The sequence below is a fragment of the Scardinius erythrophthalmus genome (assembly GCF_964197995.2).
Source record: "Scardinius erythrophthalmus genome assembly, chromosome: 19".
NCBI classification, from domain to species: domain Eukaryota; kingdom Metazoa; phylum Chordata; class Actinopteri; order Cypriniformes; family Leuciscidae; genus Scardinius; species Scardinius erythrophthalmus.
The window spans coordinates 26,693,767-26,713,807 of NC_138239.1; the positions used below are offsets into that span (position 1 = coordinate 26,693,767).

The 20,041-nt window shown below is 39.9% G+C and overlaps 1 protein-coding gene across 1 annotated transcript in view; it reads right to left on the bottom strand.

Annotated features, from left to right (window-relative positions):
* Positions 1–2,164: 2,164 nt before the first annotated feature.
* npas3 (neuronal PAS domain protein 3) overlaps positions 2,165–20,041 on the bottom strand; it is a 320,695-nt gene continuing 302,818 nt past the window's right edge. The window contains exons 7-12 of the mRNA XM_081394441.1: positions 18,088–18,206; positions 13,264–13,457; positions 10,949–11,055; positions 5,141–5,288; positions 4,660–4,775; positions 2,165–3,571 (exon numbers count right to left, since the gene is read on the bottom strand). Coding sequence (XP_081250567.1) covers positions 2,166–3,571; positions 4,660–4,775; positions 5,141–5,288; positions 10,949–11,055; positions 13,264–13,457; positions 18,088–18,206 — 2,090 coding nt within the window. The 3' untranslated portion in view covers position 2,165. The remainder of the gene's footprint in view (positions 3,572–4,659; positions 4,776–5,140; positions 5,289–10,948; positions 11,056–13,263; positions 13,458–18,087; positions 18,207–20,041) is intronic.

The following is a 20,041-nucleotide window of genomic DNA, read 5'->3' on the forward strand; positions in this document are numbered from 1 at the left end:
CATTTCCAAAACACCTATAAAAATAGATTTTATAGTGCGAAATACTTTTTTCATCTCTTTAGAAATCTTTAAAATTGTTTATTGTCCTGAAATACTACTGTCATCGTTTTTTTTTCTTTTTTCTTCATTATTTCCTGTGAGTTGCAGGGTCATTGAAGTCAACAGGTTTGGTGGAAACCAATGAAATACACCCAATGCACAAGAGAAGCACAAGGGACTCTGGGAATGTTTCACATCTGAGGCTTTTAAGGTTCCAGTCTGCTAAATGCTACTTCAGTTTTTTTATTCCTCATCACGTTTGGGCTGGAAACTGCAATCCCAGAATACCTCAGTGGCAAAAAAATGGCTCCTTAAACCTTTGAGCTAGTTTAGAGTCTTTTATCTCTGAGAAGAGAGAGAGAGAGGTCTGTAGACTACACAACAGCAAAGCAATAGCAGAAACAGAAAAAAGTAATACATACAAAAAGGAAGCAGCAAAAAAGGTGACACTACATTGGAAGGCCACCACACAAAATCCACTAACCTCCACTGGTTCACTAAGACTGCAAGGGGGCAGGAAGGAGAACAAATGTTTCCCCGTCCAAGCCCGGACTAGCACAGAGAGGACAAAGGACAAAACAGCTACATTAGCTCAGTATATACTGCATATAGTAACACACACTTAAGTTGCTATGGAGACTGACAGCCAATGACACTTACACATTGTACAAGTTTACGGTTATCACGCTGCATAATAGATGACTTGATGGACGGCTGTCAAAGGATGAAGTGACAGTTTTCTTCCGTTTTATTACTTTCGTTTTTTTTAAACATCAAATCACAGTGTTTTAACACCAAACTGTGAGAGTAGGTTTTTTTTTTTTGGCAACAGTGGATAAAAATTAGAAATGTGGATTTTCAAAACACATTTTTTGATTGAAAATGCATGTCCTTATTACAATCTCTGTTTGATATGTGATTTTTAGAGAGAGTTTAAGGGGTAAGGGATGAAGGGAAACTGATTTCGGAAAGGAAACCAGGCTTGTAAGCTAAAGAGGGAGTGTAAACAATTAAGCCAAACATTTATAATAATAATAAAAAAAAAAAAAATCCTCAAAACAATTAAGAATAGCTCTGACCTAAGCCTGTTGGAGTTTTAACATTCATCTTCAAGTTTGTGATGCAAAATTAGCCTGTTGCACTGAGAGATTGAAAGGAATTCAACGAGAAAAAAAAAAAAAATACAAACTTTAGCGTATCCCTCTCTCCGGATTCATTCAGATTGAGTTAAAATACTCAATGTACCACATGCTCACAGGTGGTGAACATAATAATAAGTGATGAACATAATAATAATAATAAAAACAAAAGAAGTCTGTTAGATGTTTGACTTTTCTGTAGAAAAGCTCTGAAGCCGCCATTTGTCTGGAGTTCCGGAACAGTACCTACATCAGCCAGCTGAGTGAGGGTAACTCAATGATAGCACCATGGATCTGCAAAAAGATGATGGAACTGGAGAAATCTCACACTGACCTGTTCCATGTCCTGGGATTTTATAGTAACATTCTATTCACAGGTCAATACCCGGCTAAAATTGCTTTTTTAAATGCATGATTTGCAAGTTGAGCTATAAAAAACGAAGAAAAAGCATTATTTCTAAAATACTATTCCCCCTTTAGAAAGAACCTTAAAACCCTTTGAACTACATCAAATAGGGTAACATCCTTTTATCAGCATCAATCTCGATTACATCAAGATACCGTTAGAAACAGGAACCGTTTCTTTTCTTGTCAATTTTCTTTTTCTAATACCTTTAAGACATCCTAATGAGGATGTTAGATACTCTGGACAAATATTTCACCCCAGAGAAGACATACGCTACAGTGCTATGAATTCCCTGTGGCTCAGAGGGAACTCTTTACAATAGAGATGAGTCTGTTTAGTCCGTTTAGAGAAACCGTCATCAAGAACTTGTGTGAGGAGGCGAGAGAGAAGAAAGAGAAAGTCGAAGAGATAGAAAGACACAGAAAGAGAAACCATTGATTTCAGTTACACAAGCTCAATTGCTCAAAATTCAAAGTGCTAGAACATCTCACTTTTCCCCAACTTTGATACACAGTCTTTTTGCCTCAGACAGAGTCTTTTTAACACAGTTGAACACAGTAATATGGTCTCAATGTTTTGCTTCAATCCTCCTTGCGCTCCAGAGTCTGTGTGTTGTGGATGCCGTTGCTGTAGACGGGAAACGGAAGCGTGGAAAAGAGTCCCTCTGCTGTGGTGAAGACGTTAGCAGCAGGCATCTGCGTGAGCCCGGCTCCGCTGACTGTGGCCCCAAAGGGGGTGGACATGTTGAGCCGGTGCACGTGATGGTAAAGCATCTCCATGGGTGTCTTGGGGTCTATGCCGAAACCGGGCCCATCAACAAAGTTCACAGCAGTGTGGGCGTTAGGCAGGAGGTTGCCCTGCATGGCCAGGCTGACATCTGCCGGGGCGTATCGGATCGTTCCAGTGGTGTAGACTCGTGGGGATGCCGTGCTGGTGGCGGCGAGCGTTCCTGTGACTCTGTGCACCAATGGAAGCACCACATTCCCCGCTTGTAACCTCTGCAGGGCTTCCAGATCACTGGTGTAGAGCAGGGAACCGGAGGAGGTGGGCGTACCCTGCTGCTTGTCCCGCGGTGAGGCAGAGAGAGGTGGGGAGAGCGGGTCAGCGGTGGTTGAACTGGAAGGAGGAACCAAGCTGCCTGGAGTTGCGCTGGACACGGAGGTGGGGGCGCTGTTATTGTTGCCACTGCTACTGTTGCCGTTGAAATTGGGCTTTCTGCTGCCTCCTCCACCCTCGGCACCAGGTGGAGTGAGGACGGAGTCGGGAATGGACACCTGCAGGCCGGCAGGCGGGGGGGAAGGGAAGGTGTCGTGGGGTTTTGTCATGCTGTAGGGGGACTCGTTACGGGAGATCTCTCGATTGGGTGGGTAGTTCCAGATGCTGCTGTCGTTGTCGAAGTTTATAGGTTCCGACATCTCAGTCTTGATCTTCAGCACAGAGGAACTGGTCGGGGAGGGTGGAAGCAGAAGGGGAGGCTGGTCTCCGAGGGTGGGGTCCAGGCTGCCGGGGCTGGGGGTTGCAGCAGCCGAGGGAGACAGACGGAGACGTTGGCGACTATCATCCCATTTCTGCTTTTTCCTCCTCTTCTTTCTCTTCTGGTGTTTACTCATTGCCGGCCCGGTCAACTCTCGTCCACTGTTGCAGTCCTTCACAATATCTTCTGCATCATCCTCCTCTTCTTCTTCTGAGGAGGAGCAAGAGGAGGGCGAGTCCTGCAATTCCTCCACCTCGCCGTCACCATAGCGCTCTACCTTTATGTGTAAACCACCCAAGCGGCCCTCCTTGTGGTCGGTTTCACAGTCAGAAGGTTCCAGGCTGTCATCACTGTCCTGACTTTCTGGATTGCTGGAACTGTCTCCTTCCTCCTGTCGTCTCATCTCTTGCTCTGGCGGCCGGCCTGTCTGTTTCTTACTGTCCGTCTCTGGATCTTCACTGTTCTCAGAAGACTGATTCCCCTTCCCACCTGATTTGGAGTTTTCGTTGTCTTCTGGGAGAAAGAAAAAGGTTTAGAGGACAAGTTTCCATTCACATCATCATGTCATAGTTTATCAGTACCTTGCACAAGAACCATAGTTCACTAAACATGATTGGGAGTTTTAGAATAAGGGTATTGATTTAAAGCTTAGATAGTTGGGAGAGCTCCAGTTGGACATATATTACTTGTATATATGAACAGGACACAATTACACCTGGGATATAAACGGTTCTTTGTTTTGGTTGCAGCATTAGCCACTGGTGACTTGTGTATGATGTGATGTATCATTAGTTTTGTCATGAAAGGCTCGAATTCTGTTCAGAACAAGTGACCTTGATGGGGGGGGGAATTGGAAATTCTGGCCTTAGGAAAAGCATGTCTGCATTGGAAGAGAAACACAGGGAGAGAGATAAAGAGACAGAGAAAGACAGAAGGAGAAGGCGGGGTGTAGAGATGTGTAGGGAGTCTGAGAGGAGAAGAGGGCATGGTTTGGTCCAGCTGCAGCTGGCACAGTCTGTAACCTTTGTGATGAAGGCTGGCAAAAGGCTCGGCAGGCAGAGATGCTCAGGGGCCAATATGTTGGCACTTTCCCCAGACTGTCAACTGGCCTTGCTCATTCATAGCCTCCACCATCTTTGGAATCTCACTTCATCTTCTTTTGGAATGTATAATTAATATCTCCAACTGGCTGTGGAGTTTTAATTGACTATTTACACCAGTTTTAGGGACATGGCGAAAGCACCACATTTCCTTGTCCTACATAATTTCCAGTAATTATTGGAATGAAGATATTTTACACAGTAAGAGCCCTCAGATGAGACATTTGCATTTGGTTAAAAGACAAGTGTGTTGTGTATATAGTTTTTTTTTTTTTTTTAGAAGACTACTTGATTGTAAAGAATTAAAAACAGTTCCACGAACTAGGACAACAACCATGGAGCAAGAAAAACTGGCTTTAAGTCTCCTTCTCAAGGGCATAATAATGGATTTAGGGCTTGCTCCATGTGTGGATCAAACCAGCAACCTTCCACTTATTCTGGAATGTTTTGTGGGAAATGGTATCATATTTGCAATGGAATGGGACGAGAGTGGTACGCTACCAGAATTCTCCTTGGAGTCGGATTCAGAATCAGATGTTTCCGAGGACTCTGATGCTTTCTCTGGCAGGTTAGGCAGCTGTGCGATGTCCATAGGTGTGTCTTTGTACTCTGGATTACTGCCCATTAAAAAAGAAACCACATAAAAAGACAAATTTAGAAGATAGAAGTCATTCACTTTGCCAGCTGAGAATCATTCACAGCTGTGTGAAACATCCTTCACTCTCTTCTCTAGAATGTTCCAGACATCCTGATTGATTCACTGCGGCCCAAACCACAGAGCATTCTAATGTTCTCTCAGCCCGTGCACAGACCCAAAAGCAGTTTGAGAAGAGTGGTGCGTTTAGCCTTCGTCATCTTACAGAAGAGCAGACAATTACTAACTCTCTCAAGTGGGAAATACTTTCATCTTGTTACAGTGCCGGATGGAACAAATCAAAATCTAAAGATATGGCATTTTCATCAAAGTAAAAGACTCGTATACCTCAGTACATAGTTGACCCAGATGATGTTTTTTTCATTGGCGTTCTTGGCGTTGATTGCAATAGTGGCACTGGACTGGATCCAGATATAACCTCCATTCTTCTGAATCCAGCGGTAATACTTTGTCACACTTTGACCTTTATTCATTACTATAGAAAGAGGAGATGATACAAGAAAGGAAAGATGGAGGAAGAGGAAAATGGAAGAGGAAAAAAGGGAATAAACCTGTGAACATTGTAATATATGAAATGAGACTGCTTAAGTTTTCAAAAGTTTACAGCAATACATATACTCGGGTTTAATTACAACAACAACTAATAATAATCATAATATTCACATTTAGTGTGCCAAGGTAAAGCTCAAACCTATCCATTATTTCATGCTGTGTTAACATTATGAACATTATTAATCTCCAAAGCCCAGCAGAGGGTGCTGTGACTGTTTGCTAAGGGCTCTGTAATTGTGTCCTTGTCTGAGGCTACTCATGTGAAGACACTGTGGCAGTTGCCATAATTTTGGCTAAATTAAGCGCTAAATGGCGATCTCAAATAATATGAATTTGCATTAATCATTGTTCTGCACAACAGAAACAGTCGGAATCCAAGCACGGCAGTAAATTCAGATTCTGGGTTTAATTACAGTTACAAATAGCCCTTTCCATAAAAAGAGTCCATTGAGAAGAATGATTTATAAAAGAATAAGTCTAGTAATTAAAATCATTACAGACTAATAGCATTGTTTAAGAAGCTGTCCCAAAGGCTCTGATAATTGACTTTAGTTCACCGACTGCTTTCTGTACCAATAAATGTAAAACTAAGCTGTAACTCCAGAAAATTGAGACAAAAAGCTATGGGTTGTTTATCTGACTTGTTCGCTGTGGCCAGTGGGCATGCCCTTGACTCACCTTCATTCTCTTCAACAAAGTTTACATGCGACTGAGAGTCTATGGAAGGGTTTAGTACACATGGAATGCATCTAAGCATTCTAAGTGCTCGTGGAAAAAAACATCATATTTTGCATGTGAAATGACAAAACTGATGATAAAATAAAGACCTGCTATGGTAAATATTCCCTAAAACCAGCTTCAACTGTACTAAATTAAGAGGTGGAAACATTACGTTTCTCTATTTTCTATTTTCTATTTCTAACACTTTTCTTTTGAAATAGTTTTAAAATCTCACAGTGGTAGATAGATGCATGTGCCAGTAATGTACATTAAATTGGATAAGTATTATACATTTTCAATATATTAAATCTGGTCATGCATATACAGTTTTTTTTTTTTTCTTATCTGTGAACACGTGAGTCTGAGCGGTCTCTTTAAACCCTCATTACTGTCTACAAGTTTCCAGGACATTTTTCCCCCTGCCTTTAAACCTGATCTCATCTGCATCTGCATTTGATGTGCTGGCCCCCTCGGCTCCACCCGGCACCACGTCTGTACAGGTGAGGCTTATTTTTTAACCCCCTTTCAGTTACGCTGCCATTAAATCAATCAGGGGCTGCTTGAGTTATTGATTTAGTGGTAATGAAGCCACCCCTTTCTCTTTCCCCCTCCTCGCTCTTCTCTTTCTGTATCCCTCTTTTCTTTTTTTTCCGGTGCAGGAGTCGTTGGCTGCTTTTGGAGGCTTTAAAAGGAATACGGCCTCTTTAATCTGCCTGCCTTCTCCTGGAGCCTCGGGCAAGCCTGCAGGATGGTCTCTCTCTCTCTCTACTTCCGTTCTTTCTCATTCTATCCCTCTCTGCACCAGGGCCTCTGTCCTTCAGTTCTGTTAAATCACTTGGATCCCTTCCATAATAGCAGCTACCTTTCAGATACCCTTTACCCAGCGTGGCCTCACTTCCAGCAGGAGGGGTGGAGGGTGTCACTGTCATATAAAAGTAAGTAATTTACACCCGTGAAATTGCTTTATGGAAAAGTCCTTGCAGTCCACTGGGGTATTATTGTAAAGACAAGCCTTTTATGAATGAGAGAGCAGACATGCAGATCTGCGGCACCTAGGCAGGGTTTGGCTGGACAAGTGAATTGGAGGTTTTTAACTTGTATTCTTTGGATTTAATGGCAAAACTTCACCAGCAGAGGAAGTAAACACGTTGGCCATTTATAGAAACGGTGAGAAGTGAAATTACGACTATGACCACTTTCAAGGCATTTAGAATAACTACAAGTAAAGATGCTATCATCTGCTGGTTTTAAAGATTTCCTAGTGTTATAAAATCCAAAACGAAATCCAGTTTCTAGCTGGTCAAAGCTTGCTTTTTATGGCCATGTGCTGGTTGAGAATGCTGGTCTAACCAGACTAGTTGACAACCTTGGCTAAACTGGTCCAAACAACTAAAATTAATTAGAATTACATTAAAACAACAACAAAACATTCAAATGAATCCCTGCTGACGTAAATACAGTATATCCATGGATACAGAAACATATTTCATATTTACTCTGAATCCATTATGGAAGAAAACTGAAGAAACATTGTCAACGGTACATGCGATGGGTGTTAGAGCAGGTGTATTTTTCCGCAGCTGTGGAGTCTATCTTCAAGCACAATAAGGAGTGAAGGGAGTTTTTCATTAAAGTCAGTTTGAACTACTCTTCAGAGACCGGCTCTTGTAGTCTGCCTTCAGGCACAGAGCTTCAGTCTCCTGAGGTTTCTCCACACTTCTGTGAGCCATCGTTTCCCACCTCTGTCTCTCTCTCGCTCTTTCTCAGCTGGTAAATACACACACACACACACCCGCGGAGCATTTATGCGGTGAGTATTATACGTAGTCGTGTAACACAGTGTCTTTTATTAATTTAAGCCGTGTTGGTCCTGTTCTGAAGCTGACGCAGGTGAGGTCAGAGCTGTCACAATGCATTTCTGCCCATATAAAACACCTGCTCTCAAATGCTTCATGAGCACCACAGTCGGCTTTCTAATTTTCCTTCAGTAAACTAGAGATAATTTTATCCAGTTATAAAGCTCAAATTAAGCCGTTAAACAAATAGATGATAGGTCATGTTTTAGCATGTCCTAAAAGTAGTAAGAAGCCCACGAGAGAATGTGCAGTACAGTGAGTTTACCGTAACTGTAGTTCTGTCATGACAACTCTCTGAGTGTTTTGCATGGGTATAACAATTTTGATATGTTTGGTCTTGGTGGAATAGACCTGCTGAAGAGCAAGTACGGGACTTTTGCCAGTACATACACGACACGCTGCTGTGAGCATGTAAAACATGCTGCTGTTGTACACATGAATTAACCGTAGCAGATCTATGCAGGCGGAGCTGGGGAAGGTGGAGGGTTTTTGAAAGCGTGCAGCAAACGCTACAGCAAATGCTAACAAAGTCTTTGAAGGCTGAACATGTGCGCTCATTGGCTACTGATACAGCAGGAACCAATCAGCTGTGCCCTTCAGAGAATCATGTGATTGCAAGCAGTTTGAGTTAAGGACCTTTTAGCCTGCGCCATCTAGAATTTCATGACAGAACGTTTTATTTAAAACCACTGTTATGCACAACCTTGAATTATTGCTTTTATAAAATGGCTGTAACAGCAATATGAATTAAATTAATAACAATTATTCTGCTAATTATAGTTCATAAGCCCAACTGTAGGTTATGGTTGTCAAGCCACTTTGCATTAAACCAGACTTTTCAACCACTTTGTAGATTATAATCTTGTCTGAACTTCCCATTTTATAAAGGAGCATAAACAACTCTTTAAGCAACCGTAGGTCAAGGTGTTCAATTTGAACAGATCTGCTCTAAATGCTTTATCAGGCCCTTAAACAATTGAGCAGTGGACTATGACCTCTCCAATATGCATCTGTAATATATCATACATCCCAACGCATTAAGAACACAACCACATGCATGCACTCAAGCCAAAGGCCCGCACACGTCACTGCATCTGCAGCACAGATCTGTCGAGAGGTTTGACCAGACTGACATCATCCCTCTTATCCCTGGCTCTAACCAATCTGATGGCCCTGTGTGATCTGATATCAGTGTCTGATTAGCAATCAGCGGGAGATCACTGTATCTGCTCCTTAGTCACGCGCGTCATGTTCATGCAGACACCTGAAGATCTGGCTCTGACACACACATCATTATAATGCATTTAACCTGTGTTGGGGAATAAAACTAAAAGTAGCAAGTAGTAGTGTGACAGCAGGAATAATGAACAATAATCAAACCCCATCTCAAACTATGGTATCTCTCATTTGAAGGAACTTACGAAATCAGTTCAACACATTTATCTACCATTTTCTAGTTGCATTAGTTATTGGTAGAGTATTTGGTTTAAATTTATCTGCTCAAATTGAGATTGAGTTTGATTCAGTTTTTTATTGTTTTTGTACTAGATAAATATGGCTCTTTGACCACAAAAATATATAAAAAAAATATCTAACGGTCATTAATTTGAACAAAGGTGCTGATAACTATCAAAACATGATTTTTCTTTGACCACAAATATGTAAAAAAAAAAGAAAAAAAGAAAAAAGGTCTTTAAATTTTGAGTAGATTACAGCGTGGGAAGCAACATTTTCAAACAGTGTTTCAACCAGCATTTTATCATATCGAGCATAACCGTGCAAAGTAAAATGCGGAAACGGCATCCCTATCCACTCTCTACTGCAGCGTTGTGAACGGTCATTCGCAGTGCGGCTAGATTTATGTTGATTGCCGTCACGCTAATGCGTAATAGATGGTTAGAAAGCCAGGGGTAGCTGGGGATGTGCAGTTCTCTCTTAGTGCGTATTCCTCTCTCTCCTTTCACACCATCTCTTTCTCTCTCTCCGCTATCAATGCAATCCAGGGCTTCAGTCCTCTCTCCTCTGCCTCCGCTGGGTTTCAAATCAAGGTCTAATGGACCCAATCTGGTGGCTTTTTAAGGCAAAGGGACAGTGCAATACAGTGGTAATTGCGCTCTAATTCAGTTGAACTCCCAATATCTAATCAGACAGCTCCAAATTCCCTTGCCAGCCCCAAGGACACCCACCCTCCTCTGCAAACACCTAATAAAACGAGGGATTTATCCCCCTCCTCCTCCTCTTCCTGTGCCTCAACCCTCACTACTTAAATAATGGCAACCTGCCTGCTGTAGAGCAGCACACACATTTACTGTATGAAACGCTACGCCGCTCTCAATGACGCTTTGAATTTCTGCCATGGTGGTGGAGGGGAGCGGAAAAGGTGTGCTGCCAAAACACACTTAACAGATGATTTAAGATATTCAAGAAGCATGAACGTTCCTCCAGACGGTCAGCGGCCCTCCTGCCGAGCGCGATGAAAGCAGCGCGTGCAAAAGGTTGAGGAACCTTCAAAGGGCTCTGCAGTGGTGGATCGGCCCAGATGAATACTACATGACATAAAAATGCACTCGAAATGTGGCGCCTGTGCATTGAGAGGAGCAACTAAAGCTGAAAGGAGGAGTGAAATGTGTAAGATGTGTAATGTCAAACGAACAGAGATTCTCAGCCACGTTCTATGCCTTGCAAGCGATGTGTGGCTTGTTTGGAAGACGTGCGCTCGCCTACCCGTCTGGCAGAGGGAAGCGGTTCTTCATGGACAGTTATGAGAAGAACCGCTAGCATGGATAATCTTGCCTGTCACACTGCTGTCCCATTACGCTGAAGTGCTGCAGTGAACACATTACACCAGCTTTGGCACGTAACACAGTGTGCTCTCAGGATGTCATTGACCAATGATCAATGAGTCCCGCTAAAGCATGTAAGGACACTGAATCTTGCTCTTTAACAACCATCCTGTAGTTTTTGGCACTGTTGGGTGGCTGCACAGATTGATTGGATGGATACTCACGGTCTAAATGGCTTTGCCGAATGCCTTCCACGTCCTCTGCGTGAATGAAGTGATAACATCTTTTCCCTACGATGTCGACAGGTGTCAGGTCCATGTAGTCGCTGATTCTGGAAAGGATTATTTCAATGTTAAATCAAAACTGACACCATTTTGTTTTTTTTCCCACTATTTTTAAGCAGTTCGATTCATTAGTCACTCAAAACAAGACTCTTTTTTTTTTTGTGCATTGAAAAAAGCTTGTTTCTACAATGCAACACATTACGGGAAAAAGTGTTGTGATTGGCAATTCATGTTGACTTCAATATTCACCCACAAATCACCATTAAACATTAGAAGCAGCAGCAAGTTATAATAATATATTAGCTATTTGTCAGAACCAGAATCAGATTCCTGCAATTTTCTGATCCAATAATGCCAATGGCTACATCAATATGCAGAGTTGAGCAGTCCACCAAAAAGAAGCCAAGCAGATATTACTGTGGGTTATCATATCCTAGTCAATGACAGATTAAAATAGGGCAATGACATGGGCTGCGTTTCCCAAAAGCATTGTGGGCCAAGTTGATTGTAGAGACCATTGGTGGCAATGGTTTTATGATCTACTTAGGCTTACGATGCTTTTGGGAAATGCAGCCCTGATTGGTTTTGTGTCAACCTCACTAGCCTGGTTTCCATTACAGATTTGTGCAAACTTTTGTGAAGAAAAAGGAGAAAAAATTATTGCGAAATGACAGCGTTTCCATTAAACGATGTTAGGCGGCTAAAAAACATTTTTTCCTCTCTATAAGTCATTCCAATAATCAAGGCAACGGATGTTAAGTTAACGTATATCACAGCCACCGCACTTGCCATTGTTTTTAATGGAAGGAGACGTAGACGTGTTATCCAAGCATTAATGGCAAGGAAAGCCTCTTGGGAGCAGCACATATGAGCTGTTTCTGGGCGTTTCTTCCTCCTATCTGCTTCAAGGTCTGGATACATTGTGGCATTTCTTTGTTGTTTAGAATCCAGTATTCCCGTAATTATTATGTCTTTAATGAGTTTAATAAGTCTCGTCTTCTGTCCAAACATACCGCACCTTCTCTAAAGAAAGGTCGACTTTTACGTACGCCAGGTGACCTGTAAATGCAGGGGGAAAAAACGCGTTTCCATTGCAGTTTTGCGAAATATTCCTTTTCTGAAGTAAAAACTTTTTTTGCGATATATGGGAGTTTTTGTGAAATTGACTTTTGATTTTTAATTTGCGCAATTTGAAGGGTAATGAAAACGCAGCTTCTGATAAGGAGATTCTGATTTCCCAGCCCTTCTGTAAGCTAAATGTATAGTGCACCAGATTTTATTCATTAAAAAGGTTTCCATCTGTGATGGCAAGCTGTCAGCCTGTTTTCATTATAGACGTAATATTTTCTGACCTACTGTAGCTTTACCAACTGCTTGCTGAATCTAAAAGCAATTATCACAGAAATATTGAAAATTTGATAAAAACAGGTGGTTAAAACCATACAAAATGCCTTTCAGTAGGGCAAATACTATTAGCAGCGTATTTCAAGACATTATTTGACTCTCACTTGCAGTCCTTCTCTACACGGATCAGAGAACATGGCCAGTGTAAAAAAACCCCGGCTAACCGATCTCTATCCACCTCCATTTTAAAGCAGGCTTTTGCTGTGATGATAACTCCGCTATAGACTTGGCCCGTTTCCATTCTCTCATAAATATGTTAAGTGCAGGGGAGTGGTAAAAATTTTAGCAGACGCTGGGAGGACTTCAATCCCAGAGATATAAATAAAACTAATAAAACTAATATGATATTTCCTTTCAAGCCAGGCCAAATTAAGATGTTCTCTTTTTATGGGGCAGCAGTGGAACCACAGATGTTTTGTAAGTACAAAAGAGGGTTTTTTTCTTGGCCAGCTTTTTAAAGTAAGCGATAGATGTTGAAACAAGGTCATTCTGGGATTGCATTTAAGCAGAACTCATCACTATCAGCTCTATAATGAACTGCACATGAACATTACTGTGTGGCTGATTATCCACTCTTGCAAAACACATCTTCACCCGTTAATCCTTCAGTTCTACAACAATGTCATATTTTGAACTCTTAAGCAGCTGAAATTGAAATTCTTTTTGCACCATTTATCATTCTTTAAGGCAGATAAAAAATCTCTTCAATCAAACTGCACACAATACTAGGCAATACATACAGTTTAAGCTTTGCAAAATAAAACAAAATTGTTGCCCTCTTTAGTCAACATGAAATGACATCACCAAGGCCAGTTAAAACTGGACTGAACGTATTATATAAAGAGTGTTACCTGTTTTCACAGTAGACGATGTTGAGATCCATGTTGACCCGTGTAACAAACATCTGGCAGTCGATCCGAACCTCATTGATGGTTGGCGGAGGAAGTGCGTGTGCCACCACGACCATGCCCATGATTTGATTGGGTACCGAACGACTGTGTGTTAATGCCATTCTTATCCGCAGCCTGCCGGTAACGTGGATAACCTTGAAGAGGACACAAAGCGGAAAATTACGAACAGATCAGATGCAATCATCCCCTCAATTACATACAAACCCTTTAGTAAGAATCAAACCACAGTATAAAGATAAAAGAAAATAAACCAGATGAAGTCAAATAACCTCTGCAGTCCTTCTCTACACGGATCAGAAAACATGGCCAGTATAAAAAAATGGCCAACCGTTTTAAAGCAGGCTGAACTCAGAAAACAGACAAACCGCTTTGATAATCCATTATGTACTCTAAGATCCAAACCAAGATTCTCAGGTTCTTGTCGCAGTTATACATGTTCACGAAGTATTAAAAAACACAAAGCACAATTTCTTTCTGAAATAATAAAGAGATAACAAAGGCAGAGCAACTAATTACTTTGTCTCTGGCTTTAAAGTTTGTAATGCTTTAAAGTCTTTTGTAGCACGTTTTGCCCAGAGGATGCATTGACTAGATTGGTAACAATGTTCTTTTTTGGATCCATCCATTTTAATCACCAAGGGAAACCTGGAGGGGATTGTTTTTGTAGTGTTTTAAACTTCTGACACTATCCTTTCATTGGTTCACCTCAGAGATTGGTGAGATGCTATTAGCATCATTCATATAGACAGTCTCGGCCCCGAAGTCACCGAGTGCTCAGGCCGGTGGGGCTCTTTGATGCTTTGTACGTTTTCCGCTGAGGGACAAGCAAACCCAAACCCCAGGAACGACGGACTGCCACAGTCACTAAAAAAAAGTGAGTCTCCTGGTTTAGAGTTGAGAGAGTTTGTTCGAACTTCACATAATTCAAAAGCCATCTCAAATCAGGGGCCAATTAAAGACAACTGCAAAGTTCAATGATGTCACATCTGTCCCAGTTTACTTTGGGCTTATATTTTATGTTTTTTATTTTAATACAAAAAATATTTTGATATCAAAAATGATATTTTTTCTGGAATTTTTATCTCGCTAAAGTTCTCCAGAATTAGTAGCTGAATAGCAGACAACTAACAGTCATGACCTTTTGTTTTCAAGATTTTAGGTGGTTTAAAGGGTTAGTTCACCCAAAAATGAAAAATTTGTTGTTAATAACTCACCCTCATGTCGTTTTAAACCCATAAGGAATTCATTCCTCTTCAGAAGACAAATTAAGATAATTTTGATGAAATCTAATAGCTTTCTGTCCCTCTATTAAGAAACTACCACTTTTAAGCCCCAGAAAGTGGTAGTTGCTTAGGCTGTCAATGGAGGTATAGAAAGCTCTCAGATTTCATCAAAAATATCTTCATTTATGTTCAGAAGATGAACAAAAGTTAATTAATGAAAATGTTCCTTTTTGGGTGAACTAACCCTTCAATGGTGGCGGTTGAGAAGAATCCCCCCTCCAAATGTGAACAGCGCTTTGAGTGGCGAGAGAAGTGCTATTAATTTAATATGATCTAACATATACATTTTCTTTTCCATATTTGCATACGTTTCCAGCCATTTTTCATAGCACAAATATTTCATGTAATATTTAAACTTAGAACTGGTCATTAAAACAGCATGCAACAGTTTTGAAACTTTTAGAGAAATGAGTGTTTGTTTCTGGTCTTCGATGACTGTGTATTATCACGACGCGAGCGAGCATCAGCTGTTGCCGAGCTTCAATAAGACATCACAGCACGCTGCGATCAGAAGGTGATGTCCAATTACGGCCGATATCAAACCCATGCGCGCATTCTCATAAACAGAGCGGCACACCAGAGAGCGCCAGCCCACACAAAACACACGCCGCCTCCAGAATACACATCCATCTCCACTTACGTATAACACTAGATCTTTCAATAAATAAACACTGAGTCACATTAAAAGCATACAAAATGGAAATGATTCTACTGAAGCCCAAAGCGAGGGGCATCAAAAAGTTAGTTGGAAAATACAACTTTTGAAGTAATTGCCACAAAGAGAGACTCGTCAGTGAATTGCTGCAGGAGTGCTCTTGGCAAGAACATCATAAGCTCTGGCAAAACATTAAATATGCTCAGGCTGCTAAATGCAAACTGACATGGCAAGGGTTCACCGCGGCCGCAGCGAGAGGCAGCCGCATAGCATATCTCAATTTAATACAAGCCAACATAACAAAGGGATCAATTTTTATAATTCATGGTTCAGCACACAATGCTCTCTCTCTTTCTCTCCCCCGCCCGTCACCGGGTCGGTGAATATAGAATAGGTATACATAAGAAATAAGATTCATCTGTTCCTAGGGATTCTCTGGAGTGCTTTTGAAATGCGATACGGCACAAGTAATGATAGAGAGCTTTTACATGAGTGCATTAACTGAGCCGGGGGCCGAGACGTCTTGGCAAAAAAAGAAAAGACTGGTTTAAGCTGGAGAAGAATTTACTTTGATTTGACCTCCAGAGTGAAGAGGAGATATAAACAGCCATGATGCGCGCCACGCTTCACTTCCCTCCGCCTCGCACCTATCACCTAATGCTGGCGCGCCGTATGCAAAATTCATACTTTTGTATTATGTAACAACACAAATATTGACTTAATTTGGAGTAAATGCAATAAGAAGTGTCCTTGTCTGGCTGGTAATATATGCGAATGTGCATGCGTGAATATTTATGCCATGGGTTAGTGCGCTCCCCGACTTCACGCTTATTTGCATCCAATCTATGTCCAGATGGATGCGGCGGGGGGGGGGGGGGGGGGATGGGGTTTGGATCTCAGTCGTTCACTCAAAGACACATCCAAACAATCATCTACTTCTCTATTTACAATCTGATTGACACTGAAGTAGTGCTGTCACGATACTGGAATTTCTAACTTTGATATGATACAGTGAAAAATATCGATAGTCTATACCATTTTCGACACCGCAGGGAAAACTGCTAAACAGACGTTTTTATGATGGGTAATTTTTTTTCGATAGCTTATACACAGCACAGGGAGGCTATCTTTGAAACTTTGAACTGAAGTAAACCGTCAGTAGTAAATACAATAGAATAAAGAGACAAATTAAGTAAACATGGCTTTAAGTTTTTCAGGTGGGACTAACAGTATATTCAGGTAAGAAATACTACAGTAATGGAAGTAATCAAATCTAAAATAACACTGGATAGTTTTCAAATACAGATTTATGTTTACAGATTAAAGTTACAAAAGTTATTCAGTCAAGAGTAGTTAGTGATTTTCTTATTGTCGTTTGTCCTTTGATTAACATGGCAGGTTTATTAGGCTGCTGACACTTTAAGAGCTTATGCACAGATCCAATATACTCTTACACTGACTGTGTTCACCTGAATGCTCTCCAAGAAGGGCATTTTGACAATTTTGTGTAGCAATAAGCCACTAAAAAGAGGTAAATTTGGTACTCGTGAGCTGTTTGAGAGGCGGCTTTATATAGTAGTGCACATGCTTTTGTTGTGAGCGCGAGTAAAATTATGTGCAATACCCGCAACCCTGAGACGAAATTCAGGACCTGACACCCAACACTATTCAACTGGTGCGAATGAGAGAGAGGAGACAGGTGTGTGTCAATTCGCCCGCCGGAGAGAAGAGAGAACACGCATATGGTATCGGTGTATTGATACTGCCGAAAAGGAGAATTGGAATCATTTATGATATTCCCGTATCAGTATCGAAATATCTATATTTTTGACAACACTGAACCTTCGGTGATCTGCTTTATCAGTGGTATTGGGTATGGTTGCAGTTCTGGGTCTTATTTTAAGAATATAATATGTGACCCTGGATCACAAAACCAGTCATTAGTCGCACGGGTATATTTGTGGCAAAAGCCAACAATACATTGTATGGGTCAAAATGATCGATTTTTCTTTTATGCCACAAATCAAGAGGATATTAAGAAAAGATCATGTTCCACGAAGATATTTAGTAAATTTCCTACCGTAAATATATAAAACATAAATTTTTGTGAGTGAATGCAGCACAATCGCGAAAATAAATGGACAACTTTAAAGGCGATTTTCTCAATGTTTCGATTTTTTTGCGCCCTCAGATTCCAGATTTCGAAATGGTTGTATCTCGGCCAAATAATATCATATCATAACAAACCACACATCAATGGAAAGCTTATTTATTCAGCTTTCATGTGATGGATAAATCTCACTTTGGCAAAAATTTACCCATGTGACTGGTTTTGTGGGTCCAGGGTCACATATAATTAATAAAATATAATATATATAATATAATTTGAAATACAAATCTTTTTTTAAACACTATAAATGTCTTTACTGTCAGTCTTGGTCAATTTAATGCATTCTTGCGGAATAAAATGATTAATTTGTTCCAAAAAAAATTAAATAATAATAACTTGCTGGCCCCCAAAATTTGAATGGTAAAGTATGAACGTCTTTACAAAATAAAACAAATCAGATTAATAACTAAATAAAATTCACACAAATCGTTTTAAAACAGGCAATGTGCATAATTGACCAGAGCTTTAGTAGATTTTAGCAATGACACATGGGAAGCTAACACTTCTGTTAGTTATTGCCTGCTGATTATCTCAAAGCGTAAAATATTGGCAGAATTTTCTGCATGGCCGTGACACGTATACAATTCCACCGCTAATTATGACACACGATATGATACAAGTTTTCATTTCTTTTAGAACATGACGACCGGTTTTACCTTGTATCCAGAGGACTTGATGTGGACGCCTCTCTTGGTGAGCGTGGACTTCATTCGGATAAAGAAGGAACGTTCTAGAGTGTTATCCGGCGACAGAAGACTAGGGCTGCTCGACTCCACTGCGGAAACAAACAACAAACATCCTATTACAACACTGAAACAATACACAACTCACAGAGATATCAGACTGCTTTAGTGAGTATGATGTGCAACATCTTCTCATTGAGTTTCTATCATCTCTTGGTAGACAGTTAATGGAACAGCACAACCTGATAAGGGGGAAGGTGCTAATCAAACTTTGACAATGTTTTAATTGTATTTACTAATAGCATGAAGCGGAGCCTTGACTAACATAATTGCTTTAAACACTACATGGCAAATGAATAAACCTCCCCAAGCTGGTGTTAGATGTATTTGCCTTCATAGGAATGTGTAAATTAGGAAATGGGAAAATTAAGAAGAGAGCAATCGAACAAACTTGGTTTAATAAGAATTCAGCCCGCAACACCCTAGCATTGTAGTGCTGAGCTGTGCATGTGCAAACACCACTCACATTTGCTTCACAAAAAATGAAGATATAGAAAATATATTACAATATAGAATTTTCAATGACAGCCAACAAAAAAAAAATATATTTCTTATACTATAATACATCTCTTACCAGATGAGAAAAAAAGATTTCTAGCCTTGATCTTAACACAAGGACACCTGGCGAACAATGGCGGTTCTGCTAATTTGCTGTAACACGCTTGATTAGAGCCAAATTAATTGCACATTTTAACTAGTGCTGACATTCAACATTATACAAACAGACATCAGAGGAGGTCCAGCCCGGAGAAAATAAACTCTGTTAAAACAAACTTTCCAAACCTCACTACTAGTTATATTTACAGTACCTATCAAAAGTCTGAAAACATTACAATGTTTTAATGTTTTAGAAAGAATTATATTATGCTCACCAAGGCTGCATTTATTTCATAAAAAAAAAGAAAGTAATATTGCAAAATATTATGACAAATTTAAAGAATGGTTTTCTATATGAACATATTTTAAAATGGATTACTGTGATCAAAGCTGAATTTTCAGCATCATTACTCCAGTCTTCAGTGTCACATGATCTTTCAGAAATCATTCTGATATGATGATTTGCTGCTCAAGAAACTATTATTATTATTATTATTATAAATGTGTGTGTATGTATGTATATATATAAAAAATATTTTTTATTTTTTTGCTGTTTAACATTTTTGTGGAAAAATTGATACTTTTTTTGCATTTATTAAATGTATTTATTACATTTATTAAAACATTAAATATAAATCTTTTGTAACATTATAAATGTTTTCACTGCCACTTTTGATCTTTTTTTTCCATCTTGTCTTACCACAAATGTTTAAATTCAGTCAAAGAGGTCCTGTCTCTAAATCCACCTGGACAGCAGTTGTACTTTGTAAAACAGAAGAAGAAAAAAAAAAACCCTAAATAGTCATCATAGACTAGTATATTGGGATCTCAGAGCCAAAGCAGTTAACATTTTTCAAATAAAAAAATAGATAAAAAAATAATAATAATCAGTTAAACAGTAAGATTGTTTGTTCTATCAGGCTGTTATTATTTTTACATTTAGATATGCAAGGCAGAAGGTCATGTGACAGAAAATACACTTTATGTGGGTTCAGGGTTTTCCTCTTGAAGTCTGGGACATTTTAATATTTTGCTTAAAATAAGTATCTACTAAAAACAAACAATGTACAATCAAAATGCCCTCATCATGAGCATAATTCCTGAAGGATCATGTGACACTGAAGACTGGAGTAGGCTAATAATTCTGAAAATTCTGCTTTGTCATCACAGGAATGATTTAAATTGTAATAATATTTCACAATATGCAAATGTACATATACTATTCGACTGTATTATTCTGATCAAATAAATGCAGCCTTGGCGAGCATAG